The 20671-nt window shown below is 49.5% G+C and overlaps 1 protein-coding gene across 2 annotated transcripts; it reads right to left on the bottom strand.

The window, feature by feature from the left end:
- Window positions 1–987: 987 nt before the first annotated feature.
- On the bottom strand, window positions 988–20459 carry Vsig10l (V-set and immunoglobulin domain containing 10 like). 2 transcript variants are annotated; one of them, XM_038313707.1, is made up of 11 exons: window positions 20127–20459; window positions 9318–9453; window positions 8418–9236; window positions 7625–7918; window positions 7212–7496; window positions 6082–6336; window positions 5025–5303; window positions 4578–4874; window positions 4081–4194; window positions 3719–3879; window positions 988–2037 (listed from the first exon to the last, which is right to left on the bottom strand). In XM_038313707.1, exons 2-11 carry the CDS (start codon window positions 9355–9357, stop codon window positions 1966–1968), a joined length of 2616 nt encoding a protein of 871 aa, XP_038169635.1. In that variant the 5' UTR covers window positions 9358–9453; window positions 20127–20459; the 3' UTR covers window positions 988–1965. The 2 variants fall into 2 exon arrangements, with proteins under 2 accessions (XP_038169635.1, XP_038169636.1); XM_038313708.1 differs by having other exon boundaries at window positions 3725–3879.
- Between the last annotated feature and the right edge of the window lie 212 nt (window positions 20460–20671).

Raw genomic sequence — 20671 nt, 5'->3', positions numbered from 1 at the left:
CTACATTGTCTTCCATTCCCAGGGTCTGGGATGGGGTGGGGAGGGGGAGGGCAACTAGGGGAGGTGGGAGGGGGGCCCTGGGAGCCGTGTGTTCCAATTCATGGGGAGTGTTGAGACCACCACACCAATAAACGCCTTTTCCAAAGTCCCTGACTGTGGGAAATCAGTGTTCAATGAGGATTTGGGCAAGTGGGGTGGCAAAGGAGGTGTAGCCATTTGGTAGAAAATCAACAGCGCCATTCCTACCTCTGCCTGTTAGGAAGGTAAACGCCAACTGACTTAAGCTGCTCTGATCCCATTCATGTTTGGCTCAGAGGTGGGCACATGACCCAGTGATGCTAAGTAAGGAGAAGGTGCACTGTCTCCAGGAAAGGGAGGTTCTTCTGCTGGTCAAGGGGGCTCAGTCTCAGCCTGAGCATGCAGTGTGGCTTTATTATGTGGACACGGAGGTTTATGGGGGTAGCAATGAGGAAGAGGTAGAGCAGCTGGATTAAAACCTTCCTGAGCACACTCTCCCACACACAAGCAATAAAGCCCATGTTTGTATAAGCTAACTTGTATCAGGCTTTCTGTTGGCAGTGAAAAATAGGCAGAAAAATCTTGATTTTTCTCCCCTTTTGTATATATAGTATTAGGGATTGGAGCCCATATTCAATCCTCACTGGGATCTAGACAGAAGCTCTACCCCATGAATCACATTCCCACCTCCTCGCTGGGGGGTTCTAGGCAGCTACTCTGCTGTTGAGCCGTATCCCAAGTCCTTGGTATTTTGAGACGTGGTCTCCTATGAAACACTGACCTTGAGCATGTCATCTTCCCACTCTGCGTCGCCCTGCACTGGGCTGCATGACTGCACGCATTGCTACTTGCAGCCATAAGATCCTCACTGCTCAGTCTGGATTTCCCATGAGAATTCTTGTTGAGAAAGGAAGCATGTCTGGCCAAGGACAGCAGCGGCGGCGGCGGCCCTTCACAGGCGCTAGACCATTTCGTCAGTCCACACATGTTTATTGAGTGCCTGCTGGGTGCCGGGCACTGTTTCTGCTGGGATAATAGTGTGGTGTGTGCCTCACCGAGCTCTCAGTTCAGAGACATCTGTTGTTGTACACTATGGGACTACAAGGAAGCTGGGGACGATGGGACTTCACTCACACTCTAGGGGCAAAGAGCGGGAGGGGGGAAAGTATGGTCGGCAGAAGGCCTATGGAGAAGTCACAGGGGTGACAGAAGCCAAACCACAGACCTCAACTGCAGAGACCTGATAATGTCTAAACACCATGTGCAGTCATAGAAAACTTTAGAAAGAGTGGATAGAGAGAAGCCACGACAGTGTACAGCTGTTGTTTCAGGAAGTTGAAGACTGGGAAGTGTGAGGCCTGTCAGGTCTGTGTTAGGAGATCCTTGTTCAAAAACACAAAACAAACAAAAACAAAAACAAAACAAAACAAATAGAAAGGAAGGTATGTGAAGTGGCCCATGCCTGCAGTTCCAGCACTTGGGGGACTGGGACAGAAGAGGCAGGAGTTCAGGGCCAGCCTGGGCTACAGGAGACTCTGAGTCAAATAAAACAAAGCACAAACAAAATCAAGAGATGGGGGAGAAATTGGGGAATAAGATACATGCAAGATCTCCTGTGTTGAGTGAAGGGAGTCTCTGGAAGCTGAAGGGGTGTGGCCTGGACGAGGCAGGAGAAGGTAGCCACCTTTGCAGAAGCCGTGGCCAGGCTCCCCTTCTGCTTGGGTCTAAAGAGCAAGCCCTACGTGTTAAAGGTTCTGAGTTTGTGCCAACCACACAGGCCCATCCATAGGTGGCTCTCCTATCCCTAGAGCCACATTGATATTCTCAGATGCAGAGGTACAAGTTGAGTCTTCTGAGACAAGAGGGAGATAGGGTCCAATCCTCAGTCATAGTAGGCCCCAAGTTGCTGGGCCGAAATGCTTCATGGAGAGTGGGCCAGCAGCTTTGTCATACCTGGGTGACTGCCCGAACAGTCCATGGCCTGCCACCTGGACAGAAAGCTGAACTGGGGCTGATGACCTGGAAGAGAGGCAGGGTAGGAGGTGACTTTAGGGGGTACCCTGCATACAAAATGACATACCCACCTAACCTTCCAGCTAGAGCCTGAGCCTTTCAGAAAGTAGATGAGGGGCTGGAGAGATGGCTCAGTGGTTAAGGGCACGTGTTACTTTTGCAAAGGACGTGGGTTTAATTCCTATCATCATGTGGCAGCTCACAGGGGGATATGATGCCCTCTTCTGGCCTCTATGAGCATTGTCTTCTTGTGGTGCACAGACATACAAGCAGGCCAAACAATTACACACATAAAATAAAAATAAATAAATCTTAAGGAAACTAGCTGAGTTCCTTTTCCTTCGCCTCCTCATCCCCCTTCTTTTTTTCTTTCTTTCTTACTTATTTTGTGGGCTTTTTGTTTTGTTATTTTTTTCTTTTCTGTCTGAGACAGGGTCCTGCTATATCACCCAGGATGACCTTTAAATTTGCAATGATCCTCCTGCTCAACTTCTCAATTGCTATGATTACAGGTGTGGATCCTCTGTGTGCCAATAAAAAAGCTGCTCAGCTATCTGTGGGAGAGCTAAGGCACTCAACAGCTCAACTCTTACAGGAAAACAAGGATATTCCATCTACCTCAGAGTTTAAAAATAAAAGTCTGGGGCTGGAGAGATGGCTCAGAGGTTAAGAGCACTGCTTCCTCTTCCAAAGGTCCTGAGTTCAATTCCCAGCAACCACATGGTGGCTCACAACCATCTGTAATGAGGTCTGGTGCCCTCTTCTGGCATGCAGACATACACACAGACAGAATATTGTATACATAATAAATAAATATTTAAAAAAAATAGAAGTCTGGAGTCATTTTTATGAGAAAAAGAAGTCTCATCTCACTCTCCTTTGGAAGATAAATTGGAATTTATATTCTTTTAATATACATAAAAGCTGGGCAGGCAGTCTAATTACCAGTATTCAAAACAAAACAAAACATGAGAGGCTGGGGCTGTAGCTTAGTTGGTAGAGTGTTGCTTAGAATATATAGGTCCCAGGTCCCATCCTAGATCTACGTAAACAGGTGTGATGTCACTGAACATAAGCGGTAGAGGCAGGAGGATTCCTGGTCATATAGCTGTGATACAGAGCAAGGCCCTGTTGCCAATCAATCAAGCAATGCATAAATGGAATCAGTTTTATCAACCGTTGTGTGCTGACTAGTTTTATGTCAATTTGACACAGCCTATAGTCATTTGAGAGATGGGAACTTCAATTGAGAAAATGCCTCCCTAAACTAGGGCTGCAGGCAAGCCTATGGGGCAGATTCCTAATTAGTGATTAACTTGGGAAGGCCCAGTCCACTGAGGGTGGGGCCACCCCTGGGCTAGTGGTCCTGGGTTCTATAAGAAAGCAGGTTGAGCAAGCCAGTGAGCGGCATCTCCCTATGGCCTCCAGGTTCCTGCCTTGTTTGAGTTCCTGTCCTGACTGACTTCCTTTGAAAAGGAACTGTGGTGTGAAAGTGTGAGCCCAGTAAACCCTTTCCTGTCCAGGTTGCTTTGGTCATGGTGTTTCATCCCAGCAATAGTAACCCTGACTAGGGCACTTTGTAAGTCATGGATAAGAACTAGGAGAAAGACATTAGAAAATGGCATTAGAATACCCTCTTCTTTCAGGCAGCTACTTGACCCTCGTGGCAGAAGGAAACGATACCCACACTCACTTGTTGGGCCTTGACTGGGCAAGGGCTCTGCAGTGGGCTTTTGATGGGCAACGGCTGTGGTGTCTGAACTGGGGTCAAAGTCGGCATCTTTTTTTCTGGCAGGGTAAGCACAGGAGCCAAGGTCAGGGGGTGCGGCTTTTTCACAGAGGTCCTTCCTATAAGGGGATGTCAGAAAACACATGATTGATTGCTCTACCATGCCACCCTGGTCAGTAGGAAGGGAAGCTGGTCCCAGAGGCTGTTAGGGAGATGGGACTGTTATTTAATGCACTGATTGCCATGCCTAGGCCACGGCTCAGCTTTTGCCTAAGGAAGTTCCCAGTTGACTCCAGTTGTCCCAGGTCCTCCCCCCTCACCTGGAAAATGCCTCAGACAGCAGATACACAGGAGGAGAAGGCCAGCCAGCAGTGCCAAGCCCAACAGAGAGCCAAGGACAATGCCTGCAATGGCCCCTGGACTCAGGGCAGAATCTGGAAGACATACACCAAAGGGAGATAAAGAAGCAGCCCCCAAGGATGTACTTAAGTTTGTCTGAACCCCCAACTCATTCTTCTCAGGAAGACCCATGAAATCTGACTTCAATCCCTGGGACAGAACCAGCTCACTCAAGTTTTTCTCTGAAGTACATATACACACATCACGACATGTGTACATACATAAATAAACTAATAATCAAATGAATAAAATTTGAAATAGATGCTTTGTTTTTTTTTTTCAAGTCAACCAGGTAATGGGACATTGTTACAGGCGCTCCCACAACACTAACGGAAGAGGAGGGTCTGATGGAAAAACCTAAGCATGACTGGTTAGGTGCTAAGAGGAAGGTAGGAGAAGGTACCACAGTCCAACTTACCTTCTTGATAGACCCGGCTTTGGGATGGGGTCCCTGGCAGAGACCCCAAGATAGGCAGGATGCGAAAGGCCCAGGTCCCAGGGTTCCGCGGAGGAAGTGGAACTATGGCTGACCGCTCCTGAGGGCCCAGAATGAGTAGGGAAACCCATTCCCTACTCATGGTGAGTCTGTCCAGGTCAGAGCCATCTGTCCACGCCTGGATATGAAAGCCAGTGAGGAGGGAGCCTCGCTCCACATCCCAGGTGAGCACTGCAGCTTCGTGGGCTCTCTGCAGCCTCCATGAGGAAATGGAGGGCCCTAGGAAGAAAACATGCTAGATGCTGCGGTCTGGCAGGAGACAGTGAGGAGGGCTGGATCTGAAGGGGGCGGGGGGCTACAATCTGGACCCCTGGATCTGGGGAGAGGGAGGAGGCTGGTGTCTGGTATCTTAGATTGGCCGGAGCTCACCAGCAAGGGTGATCTGGTTGCCTCCAGCGCCCAGTGCACCGCTGCATAGCACAGAGTAGTTCCCCAGGTCCCAATCCAGGCTGAAGTTTCTGATGAGGAGCTTTCGGCCATCCTGGCTAAGCTGCAATCGACCCCCACCTCCTGGAGCCAGGGGCCGTCCTTCCCGGGCCCAGGATGCTCTTGAGGGTGGGGGACAGCCAGTGACCTCCAGTGCTACCAGCACATCCCCTGGCTGTGTCTCCTCAACTACCGGCTGGAGCAGCACTTCCTGGGGGGCTTCTGTTGGTGGAAGAAGCCCAGTTAAAAGAAACAAGACCTTGTGGGATGTGAACAACCAAGTTCTGCGCCCTTTGTTAAAGTAAAAGATGGCAAATGGCTCCTCCTGCTCTGTGACCAGATGAGGTCACATTCTGCTGTTCGCTTGTCCATTCATTCATTTTTGACAGGTTTTCTTTTACATTTAGTTACAGTATGTATGCCCGCCATTGAAAGTATGCAGGTATCAGAGGACAATTGTTGGGACTTGGATCTAGCCTTTCACCGCCAGGCTTGGTGGCAAGTGCCTTTCCCACTGCGCCATCTCACCCACCCATCCGTTCATTCTCCATTCTTTAGGACACGTTTGTTGAACACATGGTAATAGGACCCTAAGCTGGGAAACTCATTGTTAGCTATCTGCTACTTTTTTCTCTCTCTAGGTACCTGGGGAAGATGACAGCCCTTTTTCTGAGCCCAGGGGTTCGGGATGGAACACCCTGTTCCTACTGGCTTCCTGCCCTGAAGCACAGGGTAAAACTTTGTTTCTCCTATAGGTTCAAAAAAAATGAAGTTTGAGGTTTCAGGAGATGGCTTAGCAGATAAAGGCAATTGCCACCACGCCTGACGACCTGAGTTCTATCCCTGATACTTACATGATGAAAAGAGAGACCCAACTCCCAAAGAAAGTGAAGTTTGGTTTACGTAAAATAAGTAAAGTTCTCGCTGGCCCTTTCCTTAAACCCAAAAGGACCTAAGAAAAAGTCACCCACTTCCTTTAAAGAGGCTCAGCTCCTCTCACCCGGGATGATTGTGCAGGTGCGGGTCGCCACCAGGTGGCGGGCCAGACAGGTGACTGCAACGCCGCTGAGTTCCGGGCGGGCGGGTACAGCTACCAGGAGCTCAGATGGCACCGGCCCAGCGCGGACGCCTTCGGGGAGACCCTGGAACTGCAAAGAGGCGGCAGGAACCCCTCCCGGCCAGGAGCAGCGAAAGCGGAGGCTTCGGTCCGCGGGACCCCCTTCCACTGAGCATTGTGGGGCCTCGGGGGGCAGATCTGCCACGGAGAAAAGACCATCCAGCCTCTGTGCGGCATGCCCCACTCCTTCTCCAGGTTTCTCTCCTCCTCTTTTCCTAGATAGCTCCACCCTCCTGCGGACCCTTTATGACCCACCTCCCTCAGCCTTTGTAGGTAACTTCAGCCCTCCCTGATCCTACTTACCAGCCTAAGTGGCTAGTCCCTTCTCTTTCAAATCTAACTCCGTCTTAACTTCGCAGCTCACTCGATTGAAAATCCTTCTTTCCCAGGACCTCCCACCCTCTCCTCCTGCAGGCTCTTCCCCTTCTCCTTGGCATTCTCATCCCTTCGATCGGCAATCTGCAAACCCATGGACCCCGCCCTAAGCACAGGTGTCTTTATGCACTTTGCTTGTCCCACCCATTAGCAATTGGTGGGTGTTCTACTTTCAGATGTCCTTCCTCCTACATTCCACGCCCACCTAAACTGTCCCTCCTCCTCCTGGCTGGACTCTCCCTTTGTCCCGCCCCACCATTACGTTTCTGCTCCGCCCTGATGATGTCACTCTTCCGCTGGTGATCCCACCTCACTCACAAATGCCCTGTACCTTTCTGGATAGCTTTACTTTTTATCTGGTGGCCACACTTACTTGAGGTTTTCTCAGAAACTGCTTGCTAGCGCCCCACCTTCCTGGAAGCCACGCCCTTCAGTAGCTATTTCCCCATTCCTCTCTGCTAGCTCGGCCTCTTCTCTAGCAGTCACGCCCACCTGTAACTGTCCCAGCTCCTTCTTCTTAGGTCTTCCTTCCCTGAAGAAGGGCACAGTCCCCTGACCATTGCTGTCTCCTCACTCCCCTGTTACCTACACCTCCACGTGCTTCCGCTTTCCCTGCTGGATGAACCCTTAGCTCTTACCCGCCACAGTGAGGTTGAGCACCGAACGCCTGCGGCGGCCAGTGCGGGGATTCGCAGCGATGCAGGCGTAAGCGCCGGCGTGGCCTGGCCCCACCGACGGCAGCAGGAGGCGAGGACCCGCAGGCACTGCGGCTTCTGTGGGGTCCGCCAGACTCCATGCAATGTCCGCAGACGGACGCGAGGGGGCTGAGCAGTGCAAGGTGACATTGCTGCCCGCAGTAACGTAGAGCTCAGGAACGGCGTCGCGGTTCGAGGAGACCCTGATGACCGGAGCATCCGGGCCGTCTTAGGTGGAGGTGGGAGAGCGAGACAAGGTGGGGAGGATAGGACTGTAAAGGAGCCACAGACACTGGGCCCACCTCTGCCCGGGGACTCAAGACTCGAATCCTCACTGGAGACATCCCCCTACTCACAGAAGACACTGACGTCAGCTGCAGCCTCAGTGTGGCCAAAGGGGCTGCGAACACGACAGGTGTACTGGGCGTGGTCGCTGCGTAGGGGATGTGAGATGAGCAGCTGGTCCCTTTCTGTGCGGATGTGAGGTGGCTCTGCGCCTTCAGGGTCTGGGGTCTCCAGGACACGTCCATCTCTGCTCCAGCTTAGCTCCCCACTGGCTGGAGTCCACCCTAGGCAGCGCAGACTCAGCTCGGCTGCGCCCTCCTCTGTCTCTGGAGCCCTGGGCTGTACCGACAACTGGGGTAAGGGCTCTGGAGATCCAGAACAGGCTCTGGTGAGTCGGAGAGTCCATACACCAGAACTGCCCCCCTGTGCCCCAAGTCTGCCTCGTCAGCCCTTCCTTGTTCCCTAGAAATCTGAACTCTCAGTCTTTCTCCCACAGATCCAGAGATCCAGAGCCCAGGCCTCCTCCCTCCTCCCTAGATATGTAGGTCTCAGACTTAGGTGTCCAAACCCCAATCCTATTCCCTTAGTCCCAGGAGTCCAGACTGCAGCCCTCCTTCAGACTCAGAGGTCCAGACCCCAATCTTATTCCCCCAGTCCTGGGGATTCACACTCTAGGCCTGCTCCCTTAGACCCAGGGGTCCAGACCTCAGATGAGGTGGGGGTCTGGTCCCTGTCTTCGCTCCTATCCCCACTCCCAGGCTCTTTCCTCTGGGAAGGAAGCATATTCACAACGGCACAGATTTGCCCAGATGTCTGTGAGGCGAGCAGACTACAGCTTGTGTTCTGCACACAGAGTCAACTTACCATACACACCCACTGTGAACTCCCGAATCTGTTGGGAGACGCCTCCCCTGATGACCTCAACTGTGTACACCCCTGCATCATCCAGTCGTGCAGAGGTGAGCTCCAGACTCCCTCTAATCTGATCAAATCTCAAGCGGGCTTGATGCATGGGATCCAAACTGATCAGTGGAGCCTGTGACCCCAGGCCCCCAGCTGCTAATACCTTGGAGCCCCGGCGCCAGACCACCAGGGGAGCAGGGGGCCTGGGGCTGGGGACTGGAGTCAGGGGGAGCTTGATGGTGGTCCCCACTAGCACAGCCAGGGGTTCCCCCATCTGCTTGGGGAAGCTTGCAGCCTGGTGACTCTCCGAAGAATTTTTGGATTCAGGGTTCTGGATGGAAAGTTCAAGATTGTGCTGATCCAGGGGTAGCTTTGAACCCGGGGCCTTGCTGGGTACTTTGGTGTCTGGGACTTGAACAGAGAAGAAAGGCCCAGGGTCTTTAGCAGAATCATGAGAATGGAAACCATCAAAACCCACTTGTGAAGTAGGGATTTTAGAGAAGGTGACATCAGGGTTCAGATATTGTCCCCCAGCAGACACAGTTGTCCAGAGTGACCCGGGAGCATGACTTGAATTCAGCCCTTGAGGAAACCAGTCGGAGTCAGGGATTCTACCAGAGGCTTCTGAACCTGGAGGCTGATCTGGAAAGTGGCTGTTGGGGGGCTGGCTGGAGACTTTTGAAACAAAGCCCTGAGAAGAGCCCACTGAGTCTGAGGAGGAGGCAGAGGGTCGCCCAGGACGAGAAGCTGGCTGGAGGGCAAGGAGCCCTGCTCTGAAGGCTGCAGAGAGGAGGGAGGGGCAGCATTGAAAGAGACTGCCAGGGAGCAGGCTGCTGGGGAGGAGGGTGGCTGAGGACTTACCCAGGAGAAGGGAGAACATCAGAGCCGACGAGAGGCCCATGATGATGGTCGCACTCTGGACAGGACACTACACTGAGATCCACAGCTTGCATCGTCCCACGTCTGACAAGTCCAGCAGGAATGGTGGCTTAGCTTCCTGGGTGGGGAAGGACAGACTTGTGGGAGGGGCCAGGGTCCCCTGGCATGATATAGTGGCTAAGTAACCCACTCCACCCTTCTTGTCTTCATCAGAGGATGTATGGAGAGGCCTAGGCTGATCCTCCACTCCTCACCCCCAGGGGAAGGTGGACTCCCAGCAGGAACTGTGGGGACTGTGCAGGAAGGCTTCCTTCAGGAGAGGCTGAGAAATCAGAGCCCCTCCTGTGAACTCCCTGCCTGGCTCAGGTTTCTTGCTTCCTAGCCCTGATTGCCACTGTGTTTTACCTGCAGCTTCTTCTCTGACCCTGGCCCCTTCTCCAGATCCTTCTGTGACTTCCTCATGTCCTCAGAACCAAGTCTCCAGCTGATGTCTCTATTGAGGCCATCTCCTCTGAGACCTAGAACTCAGTTTCCATTGGCCACCACCTGCTAAACTCAGCATCTCCCCTCTGACCAATACTTTCGGGATGGCTCCATCATCTATGCAAAGCCTGGGGAGCCTTCCCACTCTCTTCCTCCCTGGCACTGTCAGCAATCTCTGACGTTACCTAGATCTCTCTCCCAATTTTCTCCTCTTGGTATCTCCTGCTCAGACCTTATCTTCTTCACCTGCACCTCCTACCTACTTTCTGCAAACTTCTACTCTGGCTAAGGCCCCACCCTGGCCAGCTGAACCTTCTCTCCATGTTACATCCCTGCCTCCTCTGCAGACACCCTTACAGGATCCACCAGCTTCCCTGCCCTCCATCCTTACCCCCTGAACACTGTGCTTTTCTGATGCCATCTCACCTCCCAGCATCCCAGGTAGCCTGTCCTCTACCTGGAATGTTCTTTCCCTCTCCAGTCCAGCCGCTTCATAACTGGTCCTTCAGGTCTCACCTCATTAATAACCACAGTAACAACGACAACTTAAGCTCAGTCAGGAACTATGCTAAATTCTATCTGTGCATTATCACCAGGCTGATTTCTTCTAAATGTCCTCTGAGCAGGATGCTTGGTCTTCACTTGAGGCCAAGAGATGATGATGCAGAGAGGCCAAATTTCCTGTGGGCGGTTGCACAGCCAGGAGAAGAGGCTGGACTTGGGTCAAGGCTGGCCAGACTGTTTAGTCCTTCAGAAAACTTTCCTTATCACCCCTTGCAATTCTTCAGGCCTCTGCTCAGCTCTGAACCCCCAAGACCTAGTATAGTGCTCACAGTGCTGGTGGGAGGCATGGTCTGAATGTACCAAGCACACTGTGTGTATCATATACAGCTCTTAAGTGCTAAGTCAGAAAACTGTTTGGAAAAAGTAATGTTTTGTTGGGCATGGTGGCACACGTCTTTAATCCCAGCACTTGGGAGGCAGAGGCAGGCGGATCTCTGAGTTCAAAGTCATCCTGGTCTACATAGGGAGTTCTAGGACAGCCAGGACAGTAGAGAGACCCTGCCTCAAAAAACACCCAAATAATTAATTATAATAACATTTTAATTTATTCTTTGAGAATTTAATGTATTTTGATCATATCTTTTCCTGTCCCATAACTCCTTCCAGATCTTTCCCAGCCTCCCTATACCCCCATCTTCATATTCTTTTTCTCTCATAAAATAAAGTAAAATGAAATAAAGCACGGAGTCCATTTGCGTGGGCTGTGCTCGACCACGAGGTCTGCCTGGGATGTGGTTGATCTACTACCCAGTGTTGGACACTGAAGAAAACGAATTCCCTCTCCACGGAGTTGCCCATTTTGAATAGCTTCTTGACTAGGGCTGAGACTCTAAATGCATTTCCTGTTGTCCATGCTGGGATTTTGTCTGGCTCGAGCCTGGACAGGCTCTGTGCAGGGTGTTCACGATCGCTTGTGAGTTTGTAGTGCATCAGTCCTGCTGCGTCTGGAAGATGCTGTGTCCGTGGAGTCAACCACACTTCTGACTCTCCCAGTCTTTGCACCCCCTCTTCTGATAGATCCCTGAGCACTAAGAGGAGGGGTGGGATATACATATCCCATTTAGATAAATGGATAATGAAAACACATTTACACACTGGATGATTGGAAGACAATCCAGCAGCTTAGAAAAATGAAATTATGAAATTCGTAGGCAAATGAATGTAGCTAGAAACAGTCATCCTGGGTGAGGTAACCCAGAAAGACAAACAGTGCATGCTTTCTGTCATATGTGGATGTGAGCTTTAGCTGTGTGCTTCTTACTTGACCTTTTAAATTCCATGGGGAGCTGCCACTCCACCCAGCACTCAAGAGTCTGAGACAAGAGGACATCCTGCTCAAAGTTCAAAATTCAGAGCCTGCCTGTGCTACAGTGAGTTCGAGGTCAGGATGAACAATTTTAGTGAAACACTCAGGACTGGGGTGTGGCTGGGTGGTATAGTGCTGGTCTAGCATGACTTGTTCGAAGGGCTGTGTGTATGGCTCAGTGGCAGAGCTCCTACCTAGATCCCTCCACTGAAGGACAAAAGTGTGGCTCAGTGGTAGAGTCCCTGCCTAGACTCCCCCAGTGAGGGGCTGGGGTGTGGCTCAGTGGTGGAGCCACTTCTTAGTCTCTCCCAGTAAAGGGCTGGGGCATGGCTGTATGAGACTCTGAGTTCAATACCTAGAACTAAACCCAAACAGATAAACACAATGAAGCTAGCCTGGTAGCACACACTGGAAATTCCAACACTTAGGAGGCAGAGGACAAACCTGGGCTACATAGCAAGTTTCAAGTCAGCCTGGAATAATACCAAGGCCCCATCTCACCACCAACAATAAAACAAATAAAGGAGGGAAAAAGAAAAAGGAAAGAGAAAGAAAGTAGGGTCTTTACTGCATCCTTAGATCTAGTAAATTCCATGATAGCTATACCAAAAGGATTTAGAGGAAGCTCCCAGACCACTTTCTGTCCTCAGACTTGTTGCAGTGCCCTTTGCTGTGTGGGAAACAACCTTTGGAACACAGCTGCTATTGCTGTGTGACCTCTGGAGCAGCCCCTTGGGAAGGAACCATAGCTCTTGGCCCACAGCTTGGCTGAGGCCCTAGGCAACTGCTAGTTTGGGTCACAAACCCCAGCCTGCCAAGCATTTCACTGCATGCCTTTAACCTCAGCATCAGAGAAAACTGAGGTAGGAGGAACTTGAGTTTGAAGCAAGCCTTGCTTGTATAGGCAGACCCTGACTCCACAAAAGGGGTTGGGTGGGAATGGAGAGATGAATCAGAGGTTAAGAGCACTGGCTGCTCTTTCAGAGAACCAGGGTCAATTCCCAGTACCCACATGGTGGCTCACAACCATCTGAAACTCCAGTTCCAGGGAATCCAATGTTCTCTTCTAGCCCGTGGTAACCGCATGCATGTAAGTGGCACATGAACACACATACAACTGCATGCATGTAAGTGGCACAAACACACATACAACCACATGTATGTAAGTGGCAAACACACACATAACCACATGTATGTAAGTAGCACACAGACACGCACATACAAACACATGCATGTAAGTGGCACACACACAACTGCATGCATGTAAGTGGCACACACATACAACCACATGTATGTAAGTGGCACACAGACACACACATAACCACATGCATGTAAGTGGCACACAGACACACACATAACCACATGCATGTAAGTGGTACACAGACACATGTACACACATAAGATTTAAAAATAAGGAATCACACTTTCCTTGAGACAGGGTCTCTCTATAGCCCTGGGTGTCCTGGAACTCAATATGCAGACCAGGCTGTGATATGGGATTCCCCTCTGTATGCTGTGAACACCATTGGTTGATAAAAAAAAACTGGCTTTGCCTAATAGGGTAGAGTAGAGCTAGGTAGGGAAAACTAAACTGAATGCTGGGAGAAAGAACGTGGAGTCAGAGAAAGGCCGTGTAGCCCCGCCGGAGACAGACACCTGAACTTTACCTGGTAAATCACAGTCTTGTGGTGATACACAGATTAATAGAAATGGGTTAAATTAAGATGTAAGAGTTAGCTAATAGAAGATAGAGCTAATAGGCCAAGCAGTGATTTAATTAGTACAGTTTCTGTGTGGTTATTTCAGTTCTGGGCAGCTGGGAACAAATAAGAGGGCCTCCTACAACAAGGCTGGCCTCAAAATCACAGAGATTCATCTGACTCTGACTCCTGAGTGCTGGGTTAAAGGTACACACCACTATGTCTAATAATAAATCTGTTTTAAAAGAGCATTTGGCTAAGTTAATGTTTCAGAGAAGCCTTTGTGCGGTGAGCAGCAGCTAAGGAAAAGACTCCTAACTGTCTAAAGTGCTTAGATTAAGTGACTTTTTTCTGACATAATATTTTTTATTGATTATTTTGGAATTTCACATAATACACCCTGATCACACTTGCTTCCCAGTCTTCCCAGGTCCACCCCCAACTTGTATCTTCCCCCCAAAAAAAGAAGAGAAAGAAGAAAGAAAAACACACCAAGTCCAACTTATGTTGCCATATATTCATTGGAACATGGTCAAACTCCCAGTCACCAGTCCCTTAATGAAAATGGAGTCCTTCCCCACCCCACCAGATGCCATCAACTGTGAAAAGATATACTTTAGCATCCCCATCACAGTTTTAAGGGCTCTCTCCAATGGCTTTCTGTATAGACTATTTCTTTGGGGGTGTCACATAAGCCTTCATTGTCTCTCATCTCAACTGTGAGTCTGCAGTCATTAATGCCACTGCAAAAGAAGTGTTTGCCCTTCACAGTTAGTTGTAGTTACTTCCACATGGTTTCTGGCAACAGCATGAACCACAGACATCAACATGGCTCTTGGCAAGAGCACAGACCTGTTGTGGAACATTATTTTAACTGGGGAAATATGTTACATTTGTTCATGTTTAATTTTTTAATTATAGAAAGGTGTGTTGCTGTTTCACCTTGCCTGCCTAAGGCACCTGATTGCTCTAATAAAAAGCTGAATATCCAATAGCTAGGCAGGAGAGGGACAGGCAGGGCTGGTGGGCAGAGAGAATAAGGGAGGAGAAATCTAAGGCTCAAGAATGAAGAAAGAAGAGGAGAAAGAGGGACATACCCAGGGCCAGAAGTCAGGCAGCCACCAGCCAGCCAGACACACAGGCAGCAGAAAAATAAGATAAACAGAAAAAAAGGTTTAAAAAAAGCCCAAGGCAAAATACAGATGAAGATATTTAAGTTAAAGAAAAAAAAAGCTAGCCAGAAATGAGCATAAGCAATAAGACAAAACAAGGGGATCAAGGGGATTCGAATTGGAAAGGAAGAAGTTAAACTTTCATTATTTGCAGATGATATGATAGTGTACATAAGCGACCCGAAAAACTCCACCAAAGAACTCCTACAGCTGATAAACTCCTTTAGTATTGTGGCAGGTTACAAGATCAACTCCAAAAAATCAGTCGCCCTCCTATATACAAAGGATAAGGAAGCAGAGAAAGAAATCAGAGAAGCTTCACCTTTCACGATAGCCACAAATAGCATAAAATATCTTGGGGTAACTCTAACCAAGGAAGTGAAAGACCTATTTGACAAGAACTTTAAGTCTTTGAAGAAAGAAATTGAAGAGGATACCAGAAAATAGAAGGATCTCCCTTGCTCTTGGACTGGGAGGATCAACATAGTAAAAATGGCAATACTACCAAAGGCAATCTATAGATTTAATGCAATCCCCTTAAAGATTCCATCAAAATTCTTCACAGATCTTGAGAGGACAATAATCAACTTTATATGGAAGAACAAGAAACCCAGGATAGCCAAAACAATCTTATACAATAAAGGAACTTCTGGAGGCATTACCATCCCTGACTTCAAACTCTATTACAGAGCTACAGTATTGAAAACAGCTTGGTATTGGCATAAAAATAGAGAAGTCGACCAATGGAATCGAATAGAAGACCCAGATCTTAACCCACAAACCTATGAAAACCTGATTTTTGATAAAGGAGCTAAAAGCACACAATGGAAGAAAGAAAGCATCTTCAACAAATGGTGCTGGCATAACTGGATGTCAACCTGTAGAAGAATGAAAGTAGATCCGTGTATATCACCATGCACAAAACTCAAGTCCAAATGGATTAAAGACCTCAATATCAATCTGAACACACTGAACCTGTTAGAGGAGAAAGTGGGAAGTACTCTACAACATTTGGGCACAGGAGACCGCTTCCTACGTATAGCCCCAGCAGCACAGACATTAAGGGCAACATTGAATAAATGGGACCTCCTGAAGCTGAGCAGCTTCTGTAAAGCAAAGGACACTGTCACTAAGACAAAAAGGCAGCCTACTGACTGGGAAAAGATCTTCACCAACCCCACAACAGACAAAGGTCTGATCTCCAAAATATATAAGGAACTCAAGAGACTAGACTTTAAAATGCTAGTGAACCCAATTAAAAAATGGGGCACTGAACTGAACAGAGAATTCTCAACAGAAGAAGTTCGAATGGCCAAAAGACACTTAAGGGCATGCTCAACCTCCTTAGCAATCAGGGAAATGCAAATCAAAACAACGTTAAGATACCATCTTACACCTGTCAGAATGGCTAAAATCAAAAACACCAATGATAGCCTTTGCTGGAGAGGATGTGGAGTAAGGGGTACACTCATCCATTGCTGGTGGGAATGCAAACTTTTGCAACCTCTTTGGAAAGCAGTGTGGAGGTTTCTCAAGAAATTTGGGATCCACCTACCCCAGGACCCAGCAATCCCACTCTTGGGAATTTACCCAAGAGATGCCCAATCATATTACAAAAGCATCTGTTCAGCTATGTTTATAGCAGCATTATTTGTAATAGCCAGAACCTGGAAACAACCTAGATGCCCTTCAGTGGAAGAATGGTTGAAGAAAGTGTGGAATATATACATGCTAGAATACTACTCAGCGGTAAAAAACAATGACATCTTGAATTTTGCATGCAAATGGAGGGAAATAGAAAATACCATCCTGAGTGAGGTAACCTAGGCCCAAAAAGATGAACATGGGATGTACTCACTCATAATTGGGTTCTAGCCATAAATAAAGGACATCGAGCCTATAATTCGTAAAAATCCTAGAGAAGCTATATAAGAAGGTGAACCCAAAGGAAAACATATAGTTATCCTCCTGGATACTGGAAGTAGACAAGATTGCCGGACAAAAAATGGGAACATAGGGGTGGGGTGGGATGGGGGGAGGGGGGATGGGGCGAGAAAAGTGTGAAGTGGAGGATGGGAAGAGCTTGGGGGAATAGGATGGTTGGGATATAGGAAGGGTGGATATGGGAACAAGGAATTATATATCTTACTTAAGGGAGCCATTCTAGGGTTGGCAGAGGCTTGACTCTAGAGGGGTTCCCAGGTGTCCAGGAAGACGCCCCCAGCTAGGTCCTTGGGCAGCTGAGGAGAGGGTGCCAGAAATGGCCAGATCCTATTGCCATACTCATGAATATCTTACATATCACCATAGAACCTTCACCTGGCATTGGATGGAGAAAATGACAGAGCCCCACATAGGAGCACCGGACTGAGCTCCCAAGGTCCCGATGAGGAGCAAAAGGAGGGAGATCATGAGCAAGGAAGTCAGGACCGTGAGGAGTGCGTTTACCCATTGAGACGGTGGGACAGATCTAATGGGAGACCACCAAGTCCAGTTGGAATGGAACTGATGGAACAGGGGACCAAACCGGGCTCTCTGAATGTGGCTGACGGTGGAGGAGGACTGAGAAACCAAGGACAACGGCAATGAATGTGAACTCTACAGCATGGACGGGCTCACTGTGAGCCTTAACCTTCACCTGGCGATGGATGGAGATAGAGACAGAGCCCCACATTGGAGCACCGGACTGAGCTCCCAAAGTTCTGATGAGGAGCGGATGGAGAGAGATCATGAGAAAGTCAGAACCATGAGGGACGCGTTCACCCACTGAGTTGGCAGGACAGAACTAATGGGAGACCACCAAGTCCACTTGGAATGGGACTGATGGAACATGCGACCAAATCGGACTCTCTGAGGGTGGCTGATGGTGGAGGCTGATGGAGGAGCCAAGGACAATGGCGATGGGCTTGGTCTCTATGACATGGACGGGCTCGATGTGAGCCTTGTCAGTTCGGTTGCTCACCTTCCTGGACCTGGGGGGAGTTGGGAGGACCTTGGTCTCAACATAGTGTAGAGAACCCTGATGGCTGTTTGGCCTCAAGAGGGAGGGAGTGGGGGTGTGGGTGGAGGGGAGGAGAGGGAAGGGGGAGGAGGAGGGGAGGTGATGGCAATTTTTAATAAAAAATAAATAAACTGAAAAAAAAAGAAAGAAATGAGCGTAAGCTAAGGCCGAACATTTATAACTATTAATAAGTTTCTATGTCATGATTTGGGAGCTGGTTGGTGGCCCAGAAGAAAGCATGGTACACAGGTATCTTACATCAACATGGCCTTTGGACATCAACATGGTCCAACTGACCATGGTCATCCATAGGGCCTTCAGCAGCAACAGGGAACACACACCTTAACATGGTCCCCAGTGGCAGACTTCCAAACAGCCACCCCACTGCAGCATGGACCATGGATACCAACATGACCTTTGGCAGCAGCATGGCCACAGACATCAACATGGTTCCAGGCAGCGGCACAGGCCACAACAACATGGCATCCAGTGGTAACATGAATCACGGACATCAACATGGCCTCCAGCGGCACACAGACCATGAAGGTCTTTCAAGAAGGTCCAATCCAGAAAATGACCTGTTCTCCATCTCTGACATCCTGTCCTTGCTCAGAGTCAGTGTGCGTTTGGGGCAGAGAGTGCTACATACCATCCTGCAGGTCCTATTTGGCAATGACATGCTTCCTGATCAGCAGCACGCTCCCATACTTGTCTCTAGTTCCACCTCTTTTCTGCACACATTCGGCCATATTTCCCACCTCTCCATCACACATTTGTTTGCTGACGTGACATTGCCCAAACCGCTTTACATGCAAATACTTAGTGCAACAAGTCATTGGTGTGGTTCAAGGTTTTTAGTTTCATCATAAATACTGAGAATCACCTCAGATATCCTGTTGTTGCCCAGGGTCAGGTTGATCTTGGGGGTCTGCAGGGCATCTGGGGACAGGATCCTTAAGAGCTTCAGGCTACCACAGACCTCCCTGCCCTTGGTGCCAGCTGCCCTGTGGCTCACTGGTATGACCTGTGCTTGTAACCTGTGGGTGATGCCGCAGCCCTGCCATCTCCTCTCCCCAGCAGGGTGAGCAGAATAGGCTGCAGCAGCACTGTCTCCATGCTGTGGACCAGCCCACGGGCCTGTGACCAGCCTTATTCAGTAAGGACATGCTTCTGTACCGGTTCCAGGCTCCTGCACACAGTGGCTCCATGGTGGCAGTCAGACTGCTGGCCAAGGACTGGCCCTGTTCAGTAATAACATTCTTTGTCCACAGCATCCAATGCCCGTACCATTCTTACACCCTTCACAGCTGTGTCCACCGCGTGCACAGCTCTGCTCCTCATCTTCCCTTTCAATTTGTGAGAACACTTTTTAAAAGCGTCTCCCCATAAGACCTGCCTGTTTTCAGCTGTCTCAGAGATGCTGTGGGCTCAGCAGACTACCCCTCTCCCCTCAGAGCCTCCGTGGGTCTCTCAGAGGCTGCCACCATCTTGATGAAATTAAGTGACTTTTGAGTGCTCAGCCCTAAATGGGCCATCAATACCATTCCCTCTGCCACCCGAATACCACAGAAGGGGCAGAAAGAATGTAACAGTTGGAGGAAGGCGAAAGGGCCCTAACACCAGTAACTGAGGTTAGCTGCACAAGAATTAGCCAAGATAGATGCGCATTACAGAGGGCAGGACTGGTTGGAACCAGAGGGTTACAAACATTATTTAAAAATAAGACGATGTGAGGATAGGATAGGGACATACTGGAGGAGACAGGGTCTCACTGTGTGGTTCTGGCTGTTCTGGAACTTGGTATATAGACCGAGATGGCCTTGAACTCACAGAGATCTGCCTGCTTCTGCCTCTGCCTCCCCAGGGCTGGAATTAAATGTCTGCATCATCATGCCTGGCAAGATACATTGTATATATCTATGAAACCTTCAAAAATAAACCAAGATATTCTAGGGCTGGAGGGAAGGCTCGGGCTAAGTGGTCCTCTTCCTGCTCTTGCCAGCACCCGTCAGTGGTTCACAGCCACCTGTGACCCTAACTCCAGCGGATCCTTTGCCTCTGGCTTCCAGAGGTGCCTTTAATCATGCACATATACCCTACTGTCACACGCACACACACTCACACACACACACATATACACACAAATAAAATAAAAAATCTCCTCTTAAACAAAAAGCTTTGGGGAGGGCTCAAACAGCTCGATTATAGTGCAGAGGACCACAGCACATGTCCAAACTACAGACTCGTGAGCAACCCAAGCCTAATGCTGTTGGAAGCCATGAAGTCATACCACAAAAAGCAACCTGAATTCACAGCTATTATTATTCTAATCCCACCTGATGAGCTGCAGCCTTGACTCAAAGATCACCTGCCTCAGGATCCTGGAGCTAGAATCAGCCAGAGGTGGGGTCTGAACTCTAAAACCCAGAGACAGAACCCATCCTCCTCACAGTGACACCACGCGGTGCCATGTGCTCTGGTCTGCCGGGGACAGCTTGGTAAGGACTAGTGTGAGCATCTAGAGTCTCTGTATCCGACCGCAGGGCCCTGGCTGCGTCATCTCACCTGAGAATTTGTCTGTTGTTGGCACTGTGAGGCCCACACTGGCCTCACACTCACAGCACTCCTCCTGCCTCAGCCTGGCGCTGGGGTTCTAGTCAACAGCCACCATCTCTGACTTGGCTTGAGTCTTCTGCTGCTGGAGTGGAATGCAGGTGTCTTGATGCTAGACAAGGGCTCTGCCACTGACCCACAGACCCAGGCCACAGGCTTTCAATGTCTTCCTGGCCTGTGTGTCCCTCAGCAGACAACAGACTCTAGCCTCCTTCCCTTTTGGGTGCCAAGTCTCAGTAGGGACCTGTCTCGCCAGATGTTGGACTACCCAAACCCTCTGCAGCTATGAGCCCTTGTCTCCCCGATAGTCTTCCAGCACTCATCTGAACACCATCTTCAAGAAGGTTCTCTGATCCCACCAGTCAGGCTAGGTATCCGAGGGAAGACCCCGAAGGTCAGCGTGCATCTCTGCCCACCCTCAGCAGCCTGTACTACCAGCCTCCATTCCGTCACAGTGAAGTCAGTGGCAGGCTGTGACTCAAAGGCTCACTCCTCAG

This window comes from Arvicola amphibius, chromosome 12 (genome assembly GCF_903992535.2).
Source record: "Arvicola amphibius chromosome 12, mArvAmp1.2, whole genome shotgun sequence".
NCBI classification, from domain to species: domain Eukaryota; kingdom Metazoa; phylum Chordata; class Mammalia; order Rodentia; family Cricetidae; genus Arvicola; species Arvicola amphibius.
This window is presented reverse-complemented; position numbering and strand designations above follow the sequence as displayed.